This window comes from Phoenix dactylifera, chromosome 3 (assembly GCF_051530095.1).
Source record: "Phoenix dactylifera cultivar Ajwa chromosome 3, Ajwa_hap1_PhDact_Kaust_v1.1, whole genome shotgun sequence".
Taxonomy (NCBI): Eukaryota; Viridiplantae; Streptophyta; class Magnoliopsida; order Arecales; family Arecaceae; genus Phoenix; species Phoenix dactylifera.
This window is the reverse complement of record NC_143192.1, coordinates 31,786,863-31,804,706: the sequence shown is the minus strand read 5'-3', so window position 1 is coordinate 31,804,706 and position 17,844 is coordinate 31,786,863. Positions and strand designations below refer to the sequence as shown.

The 17,844-nt window shown below is 40.2% G+C and overlaps 2 protein-coding genes across 2 annotated transcripts; one reads left to right on the top strand and one right to left on the bottom strand.

Annotated features, from left to right (window-relative positions):
* The first annotated feature begins 1,086 nt into the window (after positions 1-1,086).
* Positions 1,087-3,601, top strand: LOC103705577 (Tetratricopeptide repeat (TPR)-like superfamily protein). The gene has a single exon (XM_008789339.6). The coding sequence runs from the start codon at positions 1,335-1,337 to the stop codon at positions 3,369-3,371; it is 2,037 nt and encodes a 678-aa protein (XP_008787561.1). The 5' UTR covers positions 1,087-1,334; the 3' UTR covers positions 3,372-3,601.
* Positions 3,602-4,574: 973 nt separating this feature from the next.
* LOC103705522 (copper-transporting ATPase HMA5) lies at positions 4,575-12,305 on the bottom strand. Its single transcript, XM_008789255.6, has 6 exons — positions 11,828-12,305; positions 9,110-10,501; positions 8,012-8,266; positions 6,231-6,353; positions 5,341-5,820; positions 4,575-5,145 (listed from the first exon to the last, which is right to left on the bottom strand). The coding sequence occupies exons 1-6, from the start codon at positions 12,164-12,166 to the stop codon at positions 4,729-4,731; spliced, it is 3,006 nt and encodes a 1,001-aa protein (XP_008787477.4). The 5' UTR covers positions 12,167-12,305; the 3' UTR covers positions 4,575-4,728.
* Positions 12,306-17,844: the final 5,539 nt, after the last annotated feature.

Genomic DNA, 17,844 nt, shown 5'->3' with positions numbered 1-17,844 from the left:
CTGTGTGCCTGAGTTTGTTGGATCATCTGATCTCATGCACTAAGTTCACGACCTCTGCTTATTGACAATCTATTATTAGACCATGGGGCCCCAGTTTCTAATGCATTTGAAAGCCTGTTGAAGTTTCCTGGTTAAATTTCATCATAGCAACATTGCAGGAAACAAATGCCACATTAAATCACGAGGTGTCATGCTCAGAACTGCTTCCTTGCACCTGTTCGGTGTGTAGTTTATCGGCCGATCAATGCTCTTAGTTTGGCAGATCTTGCACTAATCTCATGCTGAAACATGTCTGATACCTATATGTTTTGATTGCAATGGCATAACACTAATCTTAGTAACACTACTTTTTATCCATATGTGATTTAAGAAAGAATAAACTTTTTCAATGGTGTACATGAACGAAGTTACCATCATACTAATATGCCTCGCTTTTGGTTCAATTAGATTACAATTACACACACAAAAAGAATGAAACAAAGCAGGATTCTTCTTAGGAGGGCCCAAAATGGGCAAGAAAGGGCGAACAAGGAGGCTGGTTGCCTTCCTCCCACCGCAAGCCTCCGCCGTCCTTTCTTCTGCGGCAACCCCACCAGCCATTGCCGACCACTGCCCTCTGCTATGTCCCTCTCTCTCAAGCATTTTCACGTTAGGCACTGCCAGCCTCATCATGATCATGCCATCATCTCTTTCTCTAACACTATATATAATAAGAAATAGAGAAATATTACATCTAGAAGATGCTTAAACACAATATAGCTAATCATTAGTGGTTGTGCTTTCATTTTTAAATAATATTGTAAGCATATAAATATAATACAAATTATTTTATAAAATATTAATATAATCTAATGATCTGCGCAGCTATACTTAGGGTACAGTACTAATAAGAAATATTTTTTATTAATATCAGCCTACATTAAGCAAATATAATTATTAATAATATCATTAATTTTTATATTAATTTAGATACTATGGAAAAATTATTTATTTAATATGGTTTAATAAACTAATAAGCTTTTTATTAATGAAAGAGTTCTATTTATAAAGTTATTAATATGACCAACCATATGGTGGGTTATGCACAAACAGAGCTATCATTTTAGTGTGTGTGTGTGTGTGTGTGTGTGTGTCAGATTAGATGGAGACCTAGGCAATTGTACTCCTCCTTCCCCTCCAAAGTTTTTCAAAGTTTGCAAATTATACATCTAAATTTTGGATTTTAAAGCTTGATTTTAGTATAATAGTAACATGGCCTCTCAGGCGACAACCAATTCGGTCAGATACCCGGCCAAACCCAAAAAAAAAAAGAACCTGGGCTCCGTAGCTCATGAATGTATGGCCCTTCTTGCACCCTTTCCAAACTTTCTCCTCCCTCTGTCCCTCGCACGCCAACACAATGCCTCTCCCTCCTCCGATCCCTCACTCGCTCCAAAGCCCTCCTCCCCGGAAAACAACTCCATGCTCTCCTCATCTCCTCCGGCCTCCTCCTCAACTCCTCCACTTCTCTCCCCCTCCTCTCCAAACTCGCCACTTTCTACTCCCTCTGCGGCCACACCGTCCACGCCCGCCTCCTGTTCGACAAAACTCCCACGAAGATGAAGACCCCCTTCCTCTATAACGCCCTCATCCGAGGCCACGTCCAATGCGGCGTCCACAGCGACGCCCTTCACCTCTTTGCCCACATGGTCTCCTCCGGCCACCGCCCCGATAACTTCTCCTATCCTTTCGCTCTCAAGGCTTGTAGCGATCTCTCGCTGCTTCATATGGGGAGTGTAATCCATTGCAAGGCACTGGTTTCCGGGTTTGGTTCGGACGAGTATGTTCAGAATTCTCTGATGGCTATGTACATGAATTGTGGGGATAAGGAGGCGGCGACAATGCTGTTTGATGGAATGACCAACAGGACTGTTGTTTCTTGGAACACCATGATCGCAGGATACGTGCAAAATGGGTGCGATGAGGAGGCAGTTTTGATCTTCGATTGGTCAGTGGGTTCTGGTGTGGAGATTGATCGGGCCACGGTGGTGTCGGTGCTACCGGCTTGTGCTCATTTGAAGGACTTACGGAGGGGTCGACAGGTCCATGAGTTGGTGAAGGAGAAGGGATTCGGAGGGTATGTTCCAGTGAGGAACTCTTTAATTGATATGTATGCAAAGTGTGGGAGCTTGGAGGAGGCAAGAAGTGTCTTCGATAATGGAATGTGTGAGAGGGATGTTGTCTCATGGACTGCGATGATAGGAGGATATGCTCTAAATGGAAGGGAGAGAGAAGCCCTTGCTCTTTCTTGCCAGATGCAGTTGATGGGAGTCGCACCCAATTCAGTAACGATGGCTTCTTTGCTCTCAGCTTGCAGTACATTGGCATCTATAGAGCATGGCAAATGCATTCATGGGCTGTGCATTAGGCTGAGGCTTGAATTGGATATCATTGTGGAGACTGCTCTTATTGACATGTATGTCAAATGCAATAGCATGAAACTGAGCTTGCTGGTGTTTGCCAGGGGGTCGAAAAGAGCAGGGACATGGAATGCAGTTATTTCGGGGTATGCCCGACATGGGCGGGCAGGAGATGCTATAAAACAATTCAAACTAATGCTAGCAGAAGCAATACGACCTGATTTCGCTACGATTGCAAGCCTCCTTCCAGCTTATGCAGAATCTGCAGACTTGCAGCAAGCCAAGAATATACATTGTTACTTATATAGGATGGGCTTCACTCGGAGTTTTGAGGCAAGCACTGGTTTGGTTGATATCTATGCCAAGGCTGGGAACTTGGACATGGCTTGGGAGCTCTTTGATAAGCTACCAGTAAAGGACTTAGTGTCCTGGAGTGCGATGATAGCTGGGTACGGAATGCATGGGCATGCAAAGACTGCGATTTGGCTTTTTGATCGGATGGTGGAGTCTGGAGTAGAGCCTAATGAGGTCACCTGTACTTCTGTGCTGTATTCTTGCAGCCATGCTGGTTTGGTGGATGAGGGCCTGGGCTTGTTTGACAGAATGCTAAAGGTGCATGGCATGAAACCGAATGTTGATCATTATGCGTGCATTGTAGATCTACTAGGTCGTGCAGGTCGGCTCAAGGAAGCGTATGAACTGATCAGAGGGATGCCTTTTGAGCCAAACCATGCAGTGTGGGGTGCTCTTCTTGGTGCTTGTGTGATCCATGAGAATGTGGACTTTGGAAAATTAGCTGCAGAGCGCTTGTTTGAGATCGAGCCAGAGAACACAGGGAATTATGTGTTACTGGGGAATATCTATGCTGCACTTGGGAGATGGGAAGATGTGGAATCTGTGAGGAGAATGATGGTGGAAAGAGGGTTGAGGAAAGAGCCAGGGTGTAGTTTAATTGAGGTCAGGAATGTATAGCCATGATGATGCTAGTAAAAATTGTCAAATTAGATTGTCGAGTGGCTTTGGTAATTATTTTGTTCTCTAAATGCTTGTTACGGCAAACAAGGTTGTAGATTATTCAGCAAGGGTATTATTTCTGATGTTTCATTATTTTCTACAGCCTTGGTTTCTGTATAGTTCCATGTTTCCAAATTATTATTACTTTGACAAAGTTATTATCGTCAAATTATTGATGGTTTGTGGAAGACATTGGCAGTGAATATTTCGGTGAATTACAAAGAACATCGTTCTTTGATGTTGATGTTGCCGGCAAGATGTTTCAGATACACTATATGATATATGATATATGCAATTATGGATGAGCGGTACACGATGCCTTTATTTTGAAGGATATAGCCTTAACAGCTTGCCTGGATCAGCAGGGCTCCTCTACATCCCACAGATATTTGATCTCTTCTTGTGTTTTATTGAAGGGTCAGGAAGCCTTAGAAAACCCCAAGATTAGTTGGAGCCGGTCATTGTGGTACCAAAAGGCTGCCTGATTCCATTTGCTAGCTTCTAAACTGCAGGCTTTGGATTTGGCGTTACGTAGGGATCTTGAAGAGTTAACCAGTGACGTAGGAAATCTTACTGACCTTCACCACCTGGATCTTGTGGATCCTGGACTCGAGAGCCTGGGACCAAGAGGCTGCTTCGATTTTTTAAGGTGATATTTGGTTGCAGATAAGTGGGAAAGGAATCTCTTGTATTGTTGAAAGGATTGGTCTATTCCACAGAATAGACGTGTTTTGATATTTGATTGGGATAAGTAAAGAGAACAAGTGGAGGGAGCAAAATGCATTTAATACGCATTAAACTTTATGATTGTTTGGATTTCACATTTTTTTTAATGTTCATAGTGTAGGAGGGCAATATGGTAGCCGAAAGGAATAGTGAGTGTAAGTCTATTTCATCATTTTGGTGGCATAGGCTTAAACTACGTGGAGATATCCTCCGTGGAGTTTGTTCAAGCTTATCCAAAAAAAAAAAAAAAAAAAAGGTAAGGGTAAAGATAAGCGACCTGTACTTTAATATAAGCTAGTAAATTCTATGTAAATGAGATATTGATGAATTTTTATCAAAAGAATATGAAGCAATACATAACAAGGAAAGGATGTATAAATAATTGTATTAATGAAGCTGTAGATGAATGAATGAATGAATGAAGGTAACTTATTAACTAAAGAACTTGCACCATGCAAGCATTTATCCATTTAGACAAGCATTACAGCAGTCTGATTTTGCACAGTTTATTAAAGCAACCTCGTCAACCACTCCAGGGTTGCAAACATATGCACAAATTTATCCTAAGCCACACCCAACTTACCATCAATCATTCAACCAAGATTTCCCTGATTTGAAGAGTATCCAACTTCTTGGGCCTTCTGTAGTTCTTTAACAACAGAGAGCAACAAACAACGCTAACCGATGAAGCAGCCATTGCAGCACCAGCAATCCATGGTGGCAAGCGGAATCTAGAAGATGGGAAAAGAACCCCGGCAGCAATAGGTATGCCCATGATGTTGTAACCAAGAGCCCAGATGTAGTTCATGTGGATCCGTGAGAAAGTTTTCCTCGAGAGATCAATTGCAGTTATTACATCCTCCAAGTTGCTCTTCATAAGGACTATGTCAGCAGCTTCAATGGCAATATCCGTACCAGCACCTATGGCCATCCCGACATCAGCAGAAACAAGTGCCGGTGAGTCATTGATTCCATCACCAACCATGGCCACCGTCAAGCCAGACATCTACAATTAACATCAGCACGATATTAGTAGAATATTTGTACAATGATGACTTTGACACAACCAAGTCAGAGTTATCAGATTTCTAATAGTTGGATGTCTGTTTGTCTATCTGCACCTCTGTATATACATATATACATAGATGAATGCGAAAGCACTAGACAATGGTGATAAACATTAGATAGGTTATCTGGATACCTGTAGTTCCTTTATTTTCTGTGCTTTCTGCTCTGGTTTTGCTTCAGCAACAACAGTATCGATCCCAACTTCTTTGGCGATCGCATTTGCAGTACCCCAGTTATCCCCTGTTACCATAATGCTTTTCACTTCCATGGACTTAAGAAGAGATATCACATCTTGGGCATTGGGTTTCAATGGATCAGAAACTGTGATTATTCCAACAACTTCTCCATCCAACGAAACCATTATTCCTGTCTGTGCCATTTCCTCAGCTTCAGCAAGAATTTCACGGGCTGCAACAGGGACACGGATGCCTGAGTCCAACATCAAGCTCTTGTTGCCCACAATTATTTCTTTGTTTCCAACCGTTGCTTTGACACCACGGCCTGTTACAGATATAAAGTCTTCTGCTTCAGGCCACAAATGGTTTTCTTGTTCTTCTTTGAACTTTTTGGCATACTGAACTATGGCCTTTGCCAGAGGGTGCTCACTGTTGACCTATCCAAAATGCAGCATATTGCAAGGTATTACTGACAAAAGAAAGTAACCCCTGGATAGGAAAGTTTTGACTTGTAAATTATGTCTACTAAAAAGAAATAACTAATAATATTAGAATGTCAGGGGAAGAAGCTGGCATTATGAAGATAGAAATGTTGAACAAGCACCATCAGCTACCTGATAGCAATTACCAGTTCAGTACCTTAAAAACAGAGGCTTCTGTTTTAAAAGCATGCAGAATGCTGCAAGGCGATAATTCAGTCATGATAGATAACACTTCCGTTGGGCTTATTGACATTGTTCTTTATATGTTAAACAAAGCCGCATGCAAGGGATTGCATGATATTCCATGAAACTACATAATAAGCTTAAACCGTTATTTAAAAAGAATTGTGGAAAAGATAACCTACCTCAGCCGCTGCAACATATTCATAGAAGTCACGTAACAACATATGCTTCAGGAGCCTTGTGCTAACAACAACAGGCTTTCCAGTGGTAAGAGTGCCTGTCTTGTCGAAAACAACACAATCGACCTACAAAGAGTAATGTCCAGTCTCTGTTATATAATTGCTTAATATTCAAAACTTCAAAATACTTCAGCACCAAACATAAATATTTGCTCAATAATTTAAATTATCAGACAAGCAAGTAATGGCAGATTAGCTGCACCTTCCAAGATGATCTTAATAACTCATATCAAAATATTACATGGAATTAAATTCCTCAAACAACAGCTAGTTAAAGGTTTGCTGGCAGGTAATAACAATCTGATGTATACTAGAAAGTTTGCATGTGCCAGAACTTCTGAAGTGACCCTATCTTAGATTCGGGATAGAATATCGAAGAAGAAAGAACATGTTTTATATTCATCTGAAATTGGCATGACTGACCCACATACTCAAAACTATGCTAACCACAGGATAGTAATCCTTCTATGCTTCTATCAGATTTATACTTCTATTTTCACCTTGTTTGACATTAGACTGACATATTTATTTATGTAATGTTGCTTGACAATCTCAAGCTTATGCTGTACCCCAACAAAGAAGCTATACTCCATATATCTGGATTCATCTTGGTAAATCCTTCTTCGCTCTCTCTTCCTATCAAGGCTACATCATCTGCCAGCTCAATACATTTCATATCCTTCTGACAACTTCCTTTTTGGTCTTCTCAGGCCATTTATGCTCTATAATTTGTTACCTACTTTTCCTTTGAGCTACAAACTTGTTAGTCGTTTCTCCTAATTTTTCACTATTTATCCTTTAAAATCATCATAGATTCTTACATATTGGACCCAAAACCTACAATATAACTGAAGAGTGGAAATAAAAAAATGCTGTGTTCTATACTAAAAGTTCAGGGGGAGAACAGGTGTAGTGAAAATTTTCAAGATTCTGGTCCCATAAGAAGGGAGCTTTCTAGAATATGACAAAATATCCACACATCTTTCCTTAAGTTCGATAGGTTTGTTGATCAGTAGAATCTGACCCAGTTTCTCATCGAGTGAAGGGTACGAAATCAATCAGATTGATTTTTTTGTTTGGAAATTCAAACTTCTCATTCAGGCATATGTAGAGTTTCCACCTACAAAGTTAATGCAAAATCATATTTAAACTTGTAGAATGGATTAAAACATAACTAGAATACATCTGTTCTATCAAGCATATATGAGACTTAAGCAACAAAACTAGCTTTTTACAACAGAGTAAATAAAAGACTAAATATAACTTGCAGGATACCATTTTAATGAGCTCCAGTAAAGGGAAAATATTACAATATGTGGAGTAATAATATAATTAATCATGTGGTTGTCAATACTGTTGTAAATGCTGTCTGCTACAAGTTTAACCAATCACTGTGCATATAGAATTATAGAAACCATAACAGATGGATGCTATCCCCGATGAATAAAATGCCAGAAAAAATTTCACTCAAGTAATAAATCAGACAACCCAGCAAATGATCTGTGCAAACAATATTCTCACAACCTCTTCGTGTTGCAGAAATCAATGAGATATAAATTGAACTTGGGTTTTATAATGGTGTCAATCACAGCATAGTAAAATGCTAGACCAGTCACCAGGGAGCATGTGCAGTGATGATTTAGCGGAGAGTATTCAACTCCACAAGATTAACATCAACAGGCGCCTTTCAATATGGAAAAATCAGAAAGGTTATACATGCAGACCTTATGTGCACTCTCCAGTGCTTGCCCCCCTTTAATCAGCACACCTTGAGAAGCACCAACACCAGTTCCAACCATAACAGCTGTTGGAGTTGCCAGGCCAAGGGCACATGGACAGGCAATGACCATAACTGATATGCCGAATTGTAGAGCAAGTTCAAAGCTATCCATGGAGGACGGTATCCAGGACTTTGGGTAGCTACTGAACTTTCCTGCTAAAAACCATGCAAGCCAAGTAAAGAATGCAAGAATGATAACCTGCACAAGTAAAAGCATGTAAACATCTTTAATCCAGGATATCTTAGATATTTGTCCATGACTTGTTAAAAGTAGCTTTAGCTTATGAATGTACGTGAGTGTGTGTGTGTGCGCGCGCGCGCGCGCGTCATTTTATTTGCTTAAATCAGTGATAGCTCAGCGAGCCAGTGTGTCAATAACCAGTACATTTATGATAGACAATTGGTAGTTTTCATAAAAAATGTGATTATAGATATAGACAGACAGATGATAGATAGATATATAGAGAGAGAGTTTAGATAATGTTTTTTTTTTCTAAATTTTATGATTTTGAAGATAAGGTATTTAGTTATTTATAAAGAATGTCAATTTGGTAAAAGGTAATGCCTCAGGTGCCATTTGCCAATTTAGAATATATTAATTAGTGGAATCAAGATGGTATACAGAGGGGAAAAACAGCTTAGCATCTTGTCCTGAAGAGAGAAAACACAAAGCATAATAAACAGACATCACAAAAACTCAATAACAAGGATGTATCAACAATGAATCACAATCAAGAAGAAAGATGTCTGGTTGAATATAACTTCATAAACTTTTTGAGATCAGTATTAAAAAAGTTTTCACCTTCTAAATAATCAACCTCAAAAATTTGGAGGACCTTTGACCCCTTAGTAACAGTTGTTAAGTGACTAGGAAGATTCAAGTGTTCAGTGCAACACTAGGGAAAAAGCCACTAAACTACTTAATTTATTATTTTGTCATTCAGGAGTTGGGACAGTTCAGAGCAGTGGACCGCTCTATACCAGAATAGAAGGTTCGACTGATAAACAAAGAGGAAAGAAAAGGAATTGCAAATTTACTTACGAGAGGCACAAAATACTTGGAAATGCGATCAGCGAACTTCTGCACAGGGGCTTTGGCCATTTGTGCTGATTCAACAAGACGAACAATCTGTGATAGAGCATTCTCTGATCCAACATGAGTTGCCTGTACATGCAACACACCATTTTCATTCACAGTCCCACCAATCACAGTATCACCCTTCCTCTTTCCAACAGGTCGTGATTCCCCCGTTATCATGCTCTCATTGACATAGCTCTGACCCCATATAACAAAACCATCCGAAGCTACCTTCCCACCAGGTATTACTTTAATCACATCGTTCTTTTGTATTAGTCGACTATCAATCTCTTTTTCATTTATGACATTTCCTTCATTGTCATAAGTTAAAAGTGTTGCAGTTTCTGGTGCCAAATCCATGAGTTTGGCGATGGCCTCTGATGTTTTACCCTTGGCCAAGATCTCAAGATACTTTCCCAGAAGGATGAACGAGATAAGCATTGAACTTGTTTCAAAAAAATCAGTCCCCTTGAAATTTTGTGAAGTTGCTGCTCTGAGCACTGAGTAGATTGAATAAAAGTATGCAGCATTCGTGCCAAGGGCAACCAACACATCCATATTAGCAGATCCATGTCTCAACGCTTTGTAAGCACCGGTGTAAAACCTTCTGCCGATTATAAACTGGACCGGGGTAGATAAAATCCATCTCAGAAGCTCTCCAATGCTCAACATGTTTACAACTTTCTTATCTAGTCCATGCTTGATTCCTGGTATATACATAAACACCATAGAAGTGAGAAACACTGGGATTGCGAATACCAAACTCCAAAGAAAAGATCGATAGTACTGCTTTATCTCCTCATGCTTGTGAAGTTCCCTTCCCCCTCCTTCTGGGTATAGTGATGCCCTGAGACGCCCAGACCCCGTTGATTCAATAATTTCAATGAAGTTCCGAGGACCTGTCTGATCTGACTTGTAAGATACAGTAACTTTGTGAAGTGCAGGATCAATGTTTACATCTTCAACTCCAGGGAGTGCTTGTAGAGAATTTTTAACCATAGACATAGATCTTCCATCAAGTTCTCCATCAACTCTGAGCTCTACTCTATTCCTATCTTCCCCTGTGGTAATAAGTATAGATTCAAAACCGGTGTCTTTAACTACCTCCATTAGCTGGGTGGGGCTTACAAGCTTAGGATCATAGCAGATCTCTGCTTCTTCAGTTGCCAAGGCTACTAAAGCTTTCCGTACACCAGCAATAGCTTGCAAAGCAGATTCAATGGTACTTGAGCAAGATGTACAAGTCATTCCTTTTATGCGCAATCTACATATTAGAGTAGGCTTTTCTTTAACCTCCTCTTTGATTAGTGCAGCTTCAAATCCAGCATCATCAATAGTTTCTCTAATTGTATCCTCCTGGAAGATGCAAGCATTCATGTTATTTAGATTCCCATAGAATCCGGTTTTATGAATAAAGATAAAGCAAAAAAATGCGATGAACAAAGATGAAGTTCACTCTCCAAATTTAGAAGAATATATCTGACTTGTGATTAAGAAAATGTCCAGAATTTAGGTAGGCATGATACAACTGATTGATTTACATGATGCACAGCAGAAGAATCCAAAAAGTGAAACGACTCCAAGATGTCAAAAGATTATGTCCTGGCAGGAAATTTTGACATTGGTTTTATATATAAGAATTACACATACGATAAAATGTGGTTCTGGTATCACTATTTGACAATGATACATTTTAAACATACAAGGTCAGACATTAAACTCATATAGACACATCTCCACCAAATCAAAGCTCAATGTTAATTTTCCTGTTCCATGCATAGAGGTATTAATCTTCGCCCAAATAATTGCTTCTTAAATAAAACGAATCATAAGGATTTCACTTAACTAATAAAGTTTTACCAAGTCCATTTCTACGCTTCAAGCTTAAGTTGTAATGGATTCAGGCTACACTAAAGTCCAATTTATACTAGCCAAACGTTACCCTAACTAACCATGACATGTATGGCGGTTGTGGGACCATTGCATCTGTAACAATCTAGTATCTCACCCAAAAAAACAAGCCAAAAAATATTATTTGGATTTTTTGATCCTGTATAAGTACCCAAGATCTCCTCGGCGAATAACCGATGTGAGACTAAACATACGCTTGCCTGGGTACTCACATACTCCTCCCGTTTAAACTCTAACATTCTCGACAAGCTAAGAGTTCAAATTCATTCAAATTTAATCACAAATACTACGATCGGCCCGTGATCAACCTCCATAAATTCGTGCTGCAGTGTCTCCTAGTTCACATAGACTATGGGCCGAGTTCGTTTTGATATATTTGTAACAATCTAGTATCTCACCCAAAAAGCTAGCTAGGTTTCTTCATCTTGTATAAGTACCCAAAATTTCTAAGGGAAATAACCGATGTGGGACTAGGTTCACGCTCGCATAGGTTTTCACAAACAAAAGAAAAGGAGCAGTATTGATACATGTGATTCTGAACTAAGCATGATATTTTCAAAAGAAGGGGAAAAAAAGAACAGATTGATCTCTTCCAGAATCTGACCACAGCTCGAAAACCAAAGATAGATTAATATCCAAAAACCTTAACAATTCTGAAAAACCAAAGGTGTTACAAAATCTGACAATCAAGCCAATCCAAAATTCAGTATCAACATACACAAAAATAAAATCGGGAGGATATGCAACATAGAAAAAGAAGAGAGGACTCACAGAGACGAAGGCGGGATAGAAGATGACTTGGACCCTGGCGTTGAGAACGTCGACGGCCGCATCGTGGATACCCGGCAGCCGCTTGATCGCCTTCTCGACCGATCCGGCACAGGCCCCACAGGTCATACCGAGCACGGAGAATAGCGCCACCTTCTTCTCCTGCTCGTCCTCCTCCTCCTGCGGCGTCGCCCCGGAGTCGTCGCCGCCGCCATTCGCCGCGGCCGAGGCCTTTGCCCCCTTCGGGTATTTCGGCATCGACGGGTAGTGCGGCCGCGGCGAGAGGCTCCGGTACGAGCCGTCGGCGCGGAGGCACGACAAAAAGAAGATTCTACTCGCCATTCTCTCTCTCTCGCTCTCTCTCTCGCTCTCTCTCGCTCCCCTTCCCTTTGCTTGCCTCCAACGCACCGCCAGTATTTGAATCAAAATTTGGGCAACAGATCGGAGGTGGTTGGCGAGTTGCGAGTTTAGTGGCGGAAAGGAATCGCATTTAAGTATGAAAAAAGTAATCATGAACGTACACGTGGCAATGCACGAATTGCGATGCACTTTTGTGGTGGGTCAATGGAACATTGGGAGTGGGTATTCATTTGGTGGGCCTAGGCCTCCACTTGCAAGGGAGTGGTGTCAATTCGTCGAATGGGAGGACATGCTTGGGCTGGATGGGCCGTATAATTAGTGTTTCTCTATTTGGGTGGTTATGAGTGGTCATCGGAGGATATAATTATTATTGTAAATTATAGCTGTTCATGTTTGGCTATCCATATTAAGCAGAACCCAGATCAAATTATGTATGTTCATCTTTGTTGGAGCACTGTGCGGATTAATTATTTCTTCCAAACACAAATATAAGGTGGTCAATTTCCCATTAACATTTTGTTATATATTTTATTATGAGCAAGAAACAAGCTGTTCAGCCTGATACGAAGTTTAAAAATGAATCGGTATTCACACTTAAAATTTGCTCAAAAAATGTAGTCGCACTTGCAACCTGCCGATGGATTCTTTCAGGCAAACAATTGCTCGATAGCCATAGAGAGGCTAAGTACAGCTTCTCACATTCATAAAAAACTAACTTGCTTTCACGCTAATATATAGTATTTTTTTCGGGAGAGGAAATGGAGAGCTACCGCAAGCAACAAATGGCAAGCTGAGACGACATGGACCTTATCAAGCTAGCTCGAAAAATTATACCCTACATTAAATGCAGTCCGATTTTTCATCCTATGGTGCACTGCCATAGGATGAATGTAATGTAGGGTGTTAGCACAATTTCTCAAATCACTCTATCTCTTTTTTTTTTTTTATTAGCATGATTCTATATTAATTTATATTATTTTTTTATTAGAATAATTTTGTCAGAGTGATTTTATGTTAGTGTGATTCTATCTCAACCTATATTAGTGTAATTCTTGAGGCATACCGTATATAATAGAATAAAAAAATAAAATTATTTTTAATTTTTTAATTTTTTACTTTTTTTTATAAATATTTTAACACGGGGTATAGTTTCTCCTCATTGGTACGATGAAAGCTGAGGTTTGCTTGGTTTTTATGGAAACAGGCGGGAAGTTGAGGACGTAGTGTTTTCAGGCTCTTAAAATTAAAAAAGAAAAGCATGAGCGTGGAGGGAGTTCACCGCACGTACACGACAGGCAGGCCTTTCCCTAAGAAACGGATCATAAAAGAGTAGACGTCACGGATGCAACTCGGGGCCCTTCACAGCCGCACGATCTTCATCAACAGGCCCACATGATGTCACTCTAAGCAGACCCGGCTCCCTAACTTTGGCGTCCGTTGGACGGCTGTTATCACATCATCCTCCCAGGATTGTTAGTTTATTAAGTGATCAGGTGTGTCAACGGTATTTGGTTGCAAACCTTATCTAAGTAAAAAAAAAAAAAGGGTAGCTGAGTCCTGCTCCTCCAGCTCTGGAGACGTGGACGTGAAGGGTTATTCAAAGGGCCTCTACAATAATACAAATAAGGATACACAAGGCTGACGCTTATGACTAGTCTTACAACATAACATATCCAATAAAAACCTTAGCAACTTGATAGAATCATCACCATGCTTCATGTTTTACCATCAGGATTCTCTACAGTGCACACAGGATGCACCACAGTGCAATGCAACTTTTGATGGCCATTATCAAAAGATGAAGAGCTATCAAAAATAGCCTATAAGTGCATATCATGTCATAGTGCATTATTGAATAATCGTTTATCTTTTAACAGCGACCAACCACCACCAGTCAATTCCAGGCCAGCCCTATAGGAGTATGGGGTTCGAGACAAAGAAAGTGATGAAAGTACAAAAGTGCGATCTACATACCACTTAGATTAGTATTATTGCTAATAGATAACGATAAAATTGCTGATTTAATATTATATTTTTGTTGGCACATATTATCGTAAATTAGAGTTTAAATGCGCATTAGGTACAGATTGGGATGATGCATGACCCCAAGCCTGATGATGTTAGAGCATAATTGAACCTGGTCAAGCACATTTGCACACATGTCTACACGCCATAGCTTTTAGAGCGCATTGAAAATCAAAATAAAGAAAGATCACATGCAGCTGGAGAAGTATTCCGAGTATTGGCTGCCTATTCCATGCTTCATCTTCAGCCGTCCGAGCCCCCAGATCAGCCATTCCAACATCCAGCCTCATCCTCTTCCGCATGTGATCCAACCATCCGCAGTCAACTTCTTAATTCCAAATCAGCGACTTCCCAAATTCAGCGTTCCCTTTCCATCTTCACTGTCCCAGGATCCATGATCAGATCTCCTAGGCTCTGCATCCCAGCCATCCACGATCCTCCCGCAATGCATGCCAAAGGTCCCGTGTCCGTCCTCTTCTTCCGCCCGTCTCACGCGCGTCCAGTTTTCGAGTCTGCGTCCTTTCGTGATCAGCCTTCCGCGATGCATCCCAAGCGTCCATGCTCCAGCACCTTCCAAGATCAGTTTCCTCCCGCGATGCATCAGTCGTCCGTCTCTGCTTCAGTCCGCTTCTTTCGCGCATCTCCGCATCAACCTTCTTCTTCACCCGTTCCAGCACTCTTCGCGATCCAGCCATCAGCCGTCCGAGCTTTCCATATCCCGCAGCCAGCTAGGATGCGCTTCACAAATGCGTTCCCAGCCTCCCGCGCACGATCCCAAGCGTCCGTTCTTCCGTGTTCCGAGTCCCATCTCATCTGGTGTGTCCGTTCTCCCTCCTCTCCACGTGCGATCAGGGGATCCATCGCTGGCTGAAGGGCTCTGAGATCTATATAAAGGGATCTCTCTCGGCTGGGAAGGGCATCTCTCATTCTAAAAAAAACAGAGGACGCTCTGCTTCCGAAAAAAAAAAGAAAAAAAAAAAGAGAGAGAGAGAGGCTAATGTTTGTAATGAGAGGCTGATTTCTTAAGTGAAGGGTGATGGAGGAACCTTTGATGTATTGCTTTCTTTGAAGTAAACTCTGAACCTTTGTTCTTATTGATTTATGTTTTTGATGTATTATGGTTTCTTGCATAATTATTTTGTAGATAGTTTTTTAATGGTTTATGTTTATTGATACATGGATTGCTTTAGTATTTAATTTGTCGTAGACGTAATAGGCACGATGAATGCTAAAAAGTTGAGTTCATGTGTTCATGAAATATATTTCATGATTAGATCTATTCTACTTTTATATCTTTAATCAAGAACCGAGAGTTTATTCCTTGGATGCAATATAGTCATGGAGGATTCTGGATCCCTAACCATCTCTATTTCATTGAATTTTGTTTATTTACCTATTATTCTCCGCTTTTAATTTCTGGAAACCATCTAAAATTACATCTAAAATTACGCTAATAATTCATAGATCGCTCCCTGAGGAATCGACTTCGAACTTTCGAGTTTTACTACTTGTACGATTCTCCTGCATGTGGGAGAGCAACTTTGCAAATGCAACAGAAAGATCAATCATCGAGAGCTACACATAGAGGATGCATTAGCGGGAGCCATTTACCAATCCATGTTCTTCGCATGACATCACTCTTGTCAACCTAGCATTTTAGATCGATGGATGTGATGACATGAGGTGAATACAATCAACGGATTGCATATCCTGGCATGCATCATGTAGTGTAGGATAACATTGTCTCTCTTTTCAGAGTTGCGAACAAAGCAATGCTGAAGTGAGGTTTGGTTGTTCAGATTTGACCTGTCCTCGGATTGGACTCGAGCGCCTCCGTAAGTGTTGAAACTTAACTCATGAGCCACTTGAATGCACTATTCTTCAAATAGGTGAAATATTTTCCTGTACGGAATCAACAAGGCAGGGATTGCAGCCTGAGAATGCGACTTGAGCTCAAATCCTTTCTTGAACACAATAGATTTAATAAGCTGAAAACCAAGCTGTGAATCAATTGTTCGGAAACAGCTTGGATCGTTTGCCGCTCTAGCTTTATTCTGTTTATAACCTCTGGATTTCAGAACAGCACACAACTATACATGATTAAAAGTATAAAATTTAAAATTTAAATGTTTAAAAATTTTAACAAGTAAAAATAACAATAAATGCAGGATGTCACAGATCATCTAAATGTCATGACTTAGAAGTCACAATAATCAGGTGATCAGAACCAATAAACTCATGAACTTGTTTCAATTGATACAGAAATGTGGTAGAAGTTACGAAGGAAAAAAAAAAAGAAACATAGGATTGTAAACATTAAGGAAATGCTCGACAGCACTGTCTCTTAAGCAATCTGTTCAGATTTTTATATAACTAAAATGAAGTTACAAACAGCTGTCCTTTCCCTCGCCTGCTCTGATCCCAACAAGAAAGTCATCACCCTATCTAAGGTATGCCAGCTGAGACTCCACTGCAAGCAGGGACATCATCTCCTGATCGAGCTTGTGCAGATAGTTGTTCGCAAGCACAGGTGAAAGAGGACTTCAAAGAGGCGTGCCAATAGTTGGCTTGGAAGAGCTGTGCTTTGTTATTCCTCGAGCTATGGAATGCCGAATTATTCAGGTTTGATATTCCCCCATTTTCTTTAGATTCAGTGGTCATAATGATGCAATGCTGCAGGGAATTGGACAAGGGGAGATTGTTAAATTAATATTATGGGTATCCATCTTCTTGTTGTCAAATCCGTATGAAAAGAGGAGATACCAGTAGGGAGATACTCATGCACATTATTTGATTCATCTGAATGGAAATAAATACACACACCATTTTAAGTGTGACAGAGAAGGAGATGGGATACTAAACTAAAACATTGAAAGAGAGAGAACCATTGACAAGGGATGCAAAATTATAATTGGGGTGTTTGTCTTTCTGCTATTGTTTTATGTTAAATTTGTAAAGCCGAGATGTCTTTTTGATATTGATACATGGAACTAACGAATTGAGTAGTCTGAAAAACGGTGACGTTCGAGGAGTATTTTAATGCCCAGGTAAACTTGAAGAACAATAAAGAGAACCTAAAAGGTTTGATGGCAACCTTAAGCAGCAAACTGGATTAAAATAAATATTAAGGATTACTCTTTGAAGTGAAGGTATGTTGAAGCAAGACTAAGATCATGAGATGTTGGGAGTGCTTGCTACAGATAAAGCACGGTTTGTTTATACCGATTACCTAGTAGTGGCTGAAGCATGAAGGTACATGAGGCGTTATTTATAACCTAAAATCTAAATGCAAGGAAGGTAATTGTTGAAAATGGCTGCCTTACCTTGTTGGCAATCTTTAAGTGAAGTAAGCCAATCGTTAGAAGATCTTTACTATTGTTCAGAGAGATCAGGGCTGTACCTTTGGCACCGAACATGCATTCACCTTCCTTCGCACAAATTGATTATTGGATCACCCACCGCATGGATCTCAAGCATTTCGAACTCTTTCATTCATCCATCTGCACAGATCTCAAAGTGACTGGAGAATGATTTGATGGTGGATTCGTGCGAAGGAAGATGTATCATTCTTTCATGCGTAAGATACAATCCTGATCATATTTTACCACAAACTATACAATGACCGTTGGATGGAG

What these genes read in the sequence shown, in the direction of transcription:
- LOC103705522 (XM_008789255.6), bottom strand. Translation starts at nt 12,166, where the DNA reads ATGGCGAGTAGAATCTTCTTTTTGTCGTGCCTCCGCGCCGACGGCTCG. An exon ending in TCTATCCCGCCTTCGTCTCT is followed by an intron (nt 10,502 to 11,827) that starts GTGAGTCCTCTC and finishes TGCATCTTCCAG; the next exon opens with GAGGATACAATTAGAGAAAC. An exon ending in AGAAAATAAAGGAACTACAG is followed by an intron (nt 5,146 to 5,340) that starts GTATCCAGATAA and finishes TGTTAATTGTAG; the next exon opens with ATGTCTGGCTTGACGGTGGC.
- LOC103705577 (XM_008789339.6), top strand. Translation starts at nt 1,335, where the DNA reads ATGTATGGCCCTTCTTGCACCCTTTCCAAACTTTCTCCTCCCTCTGTC.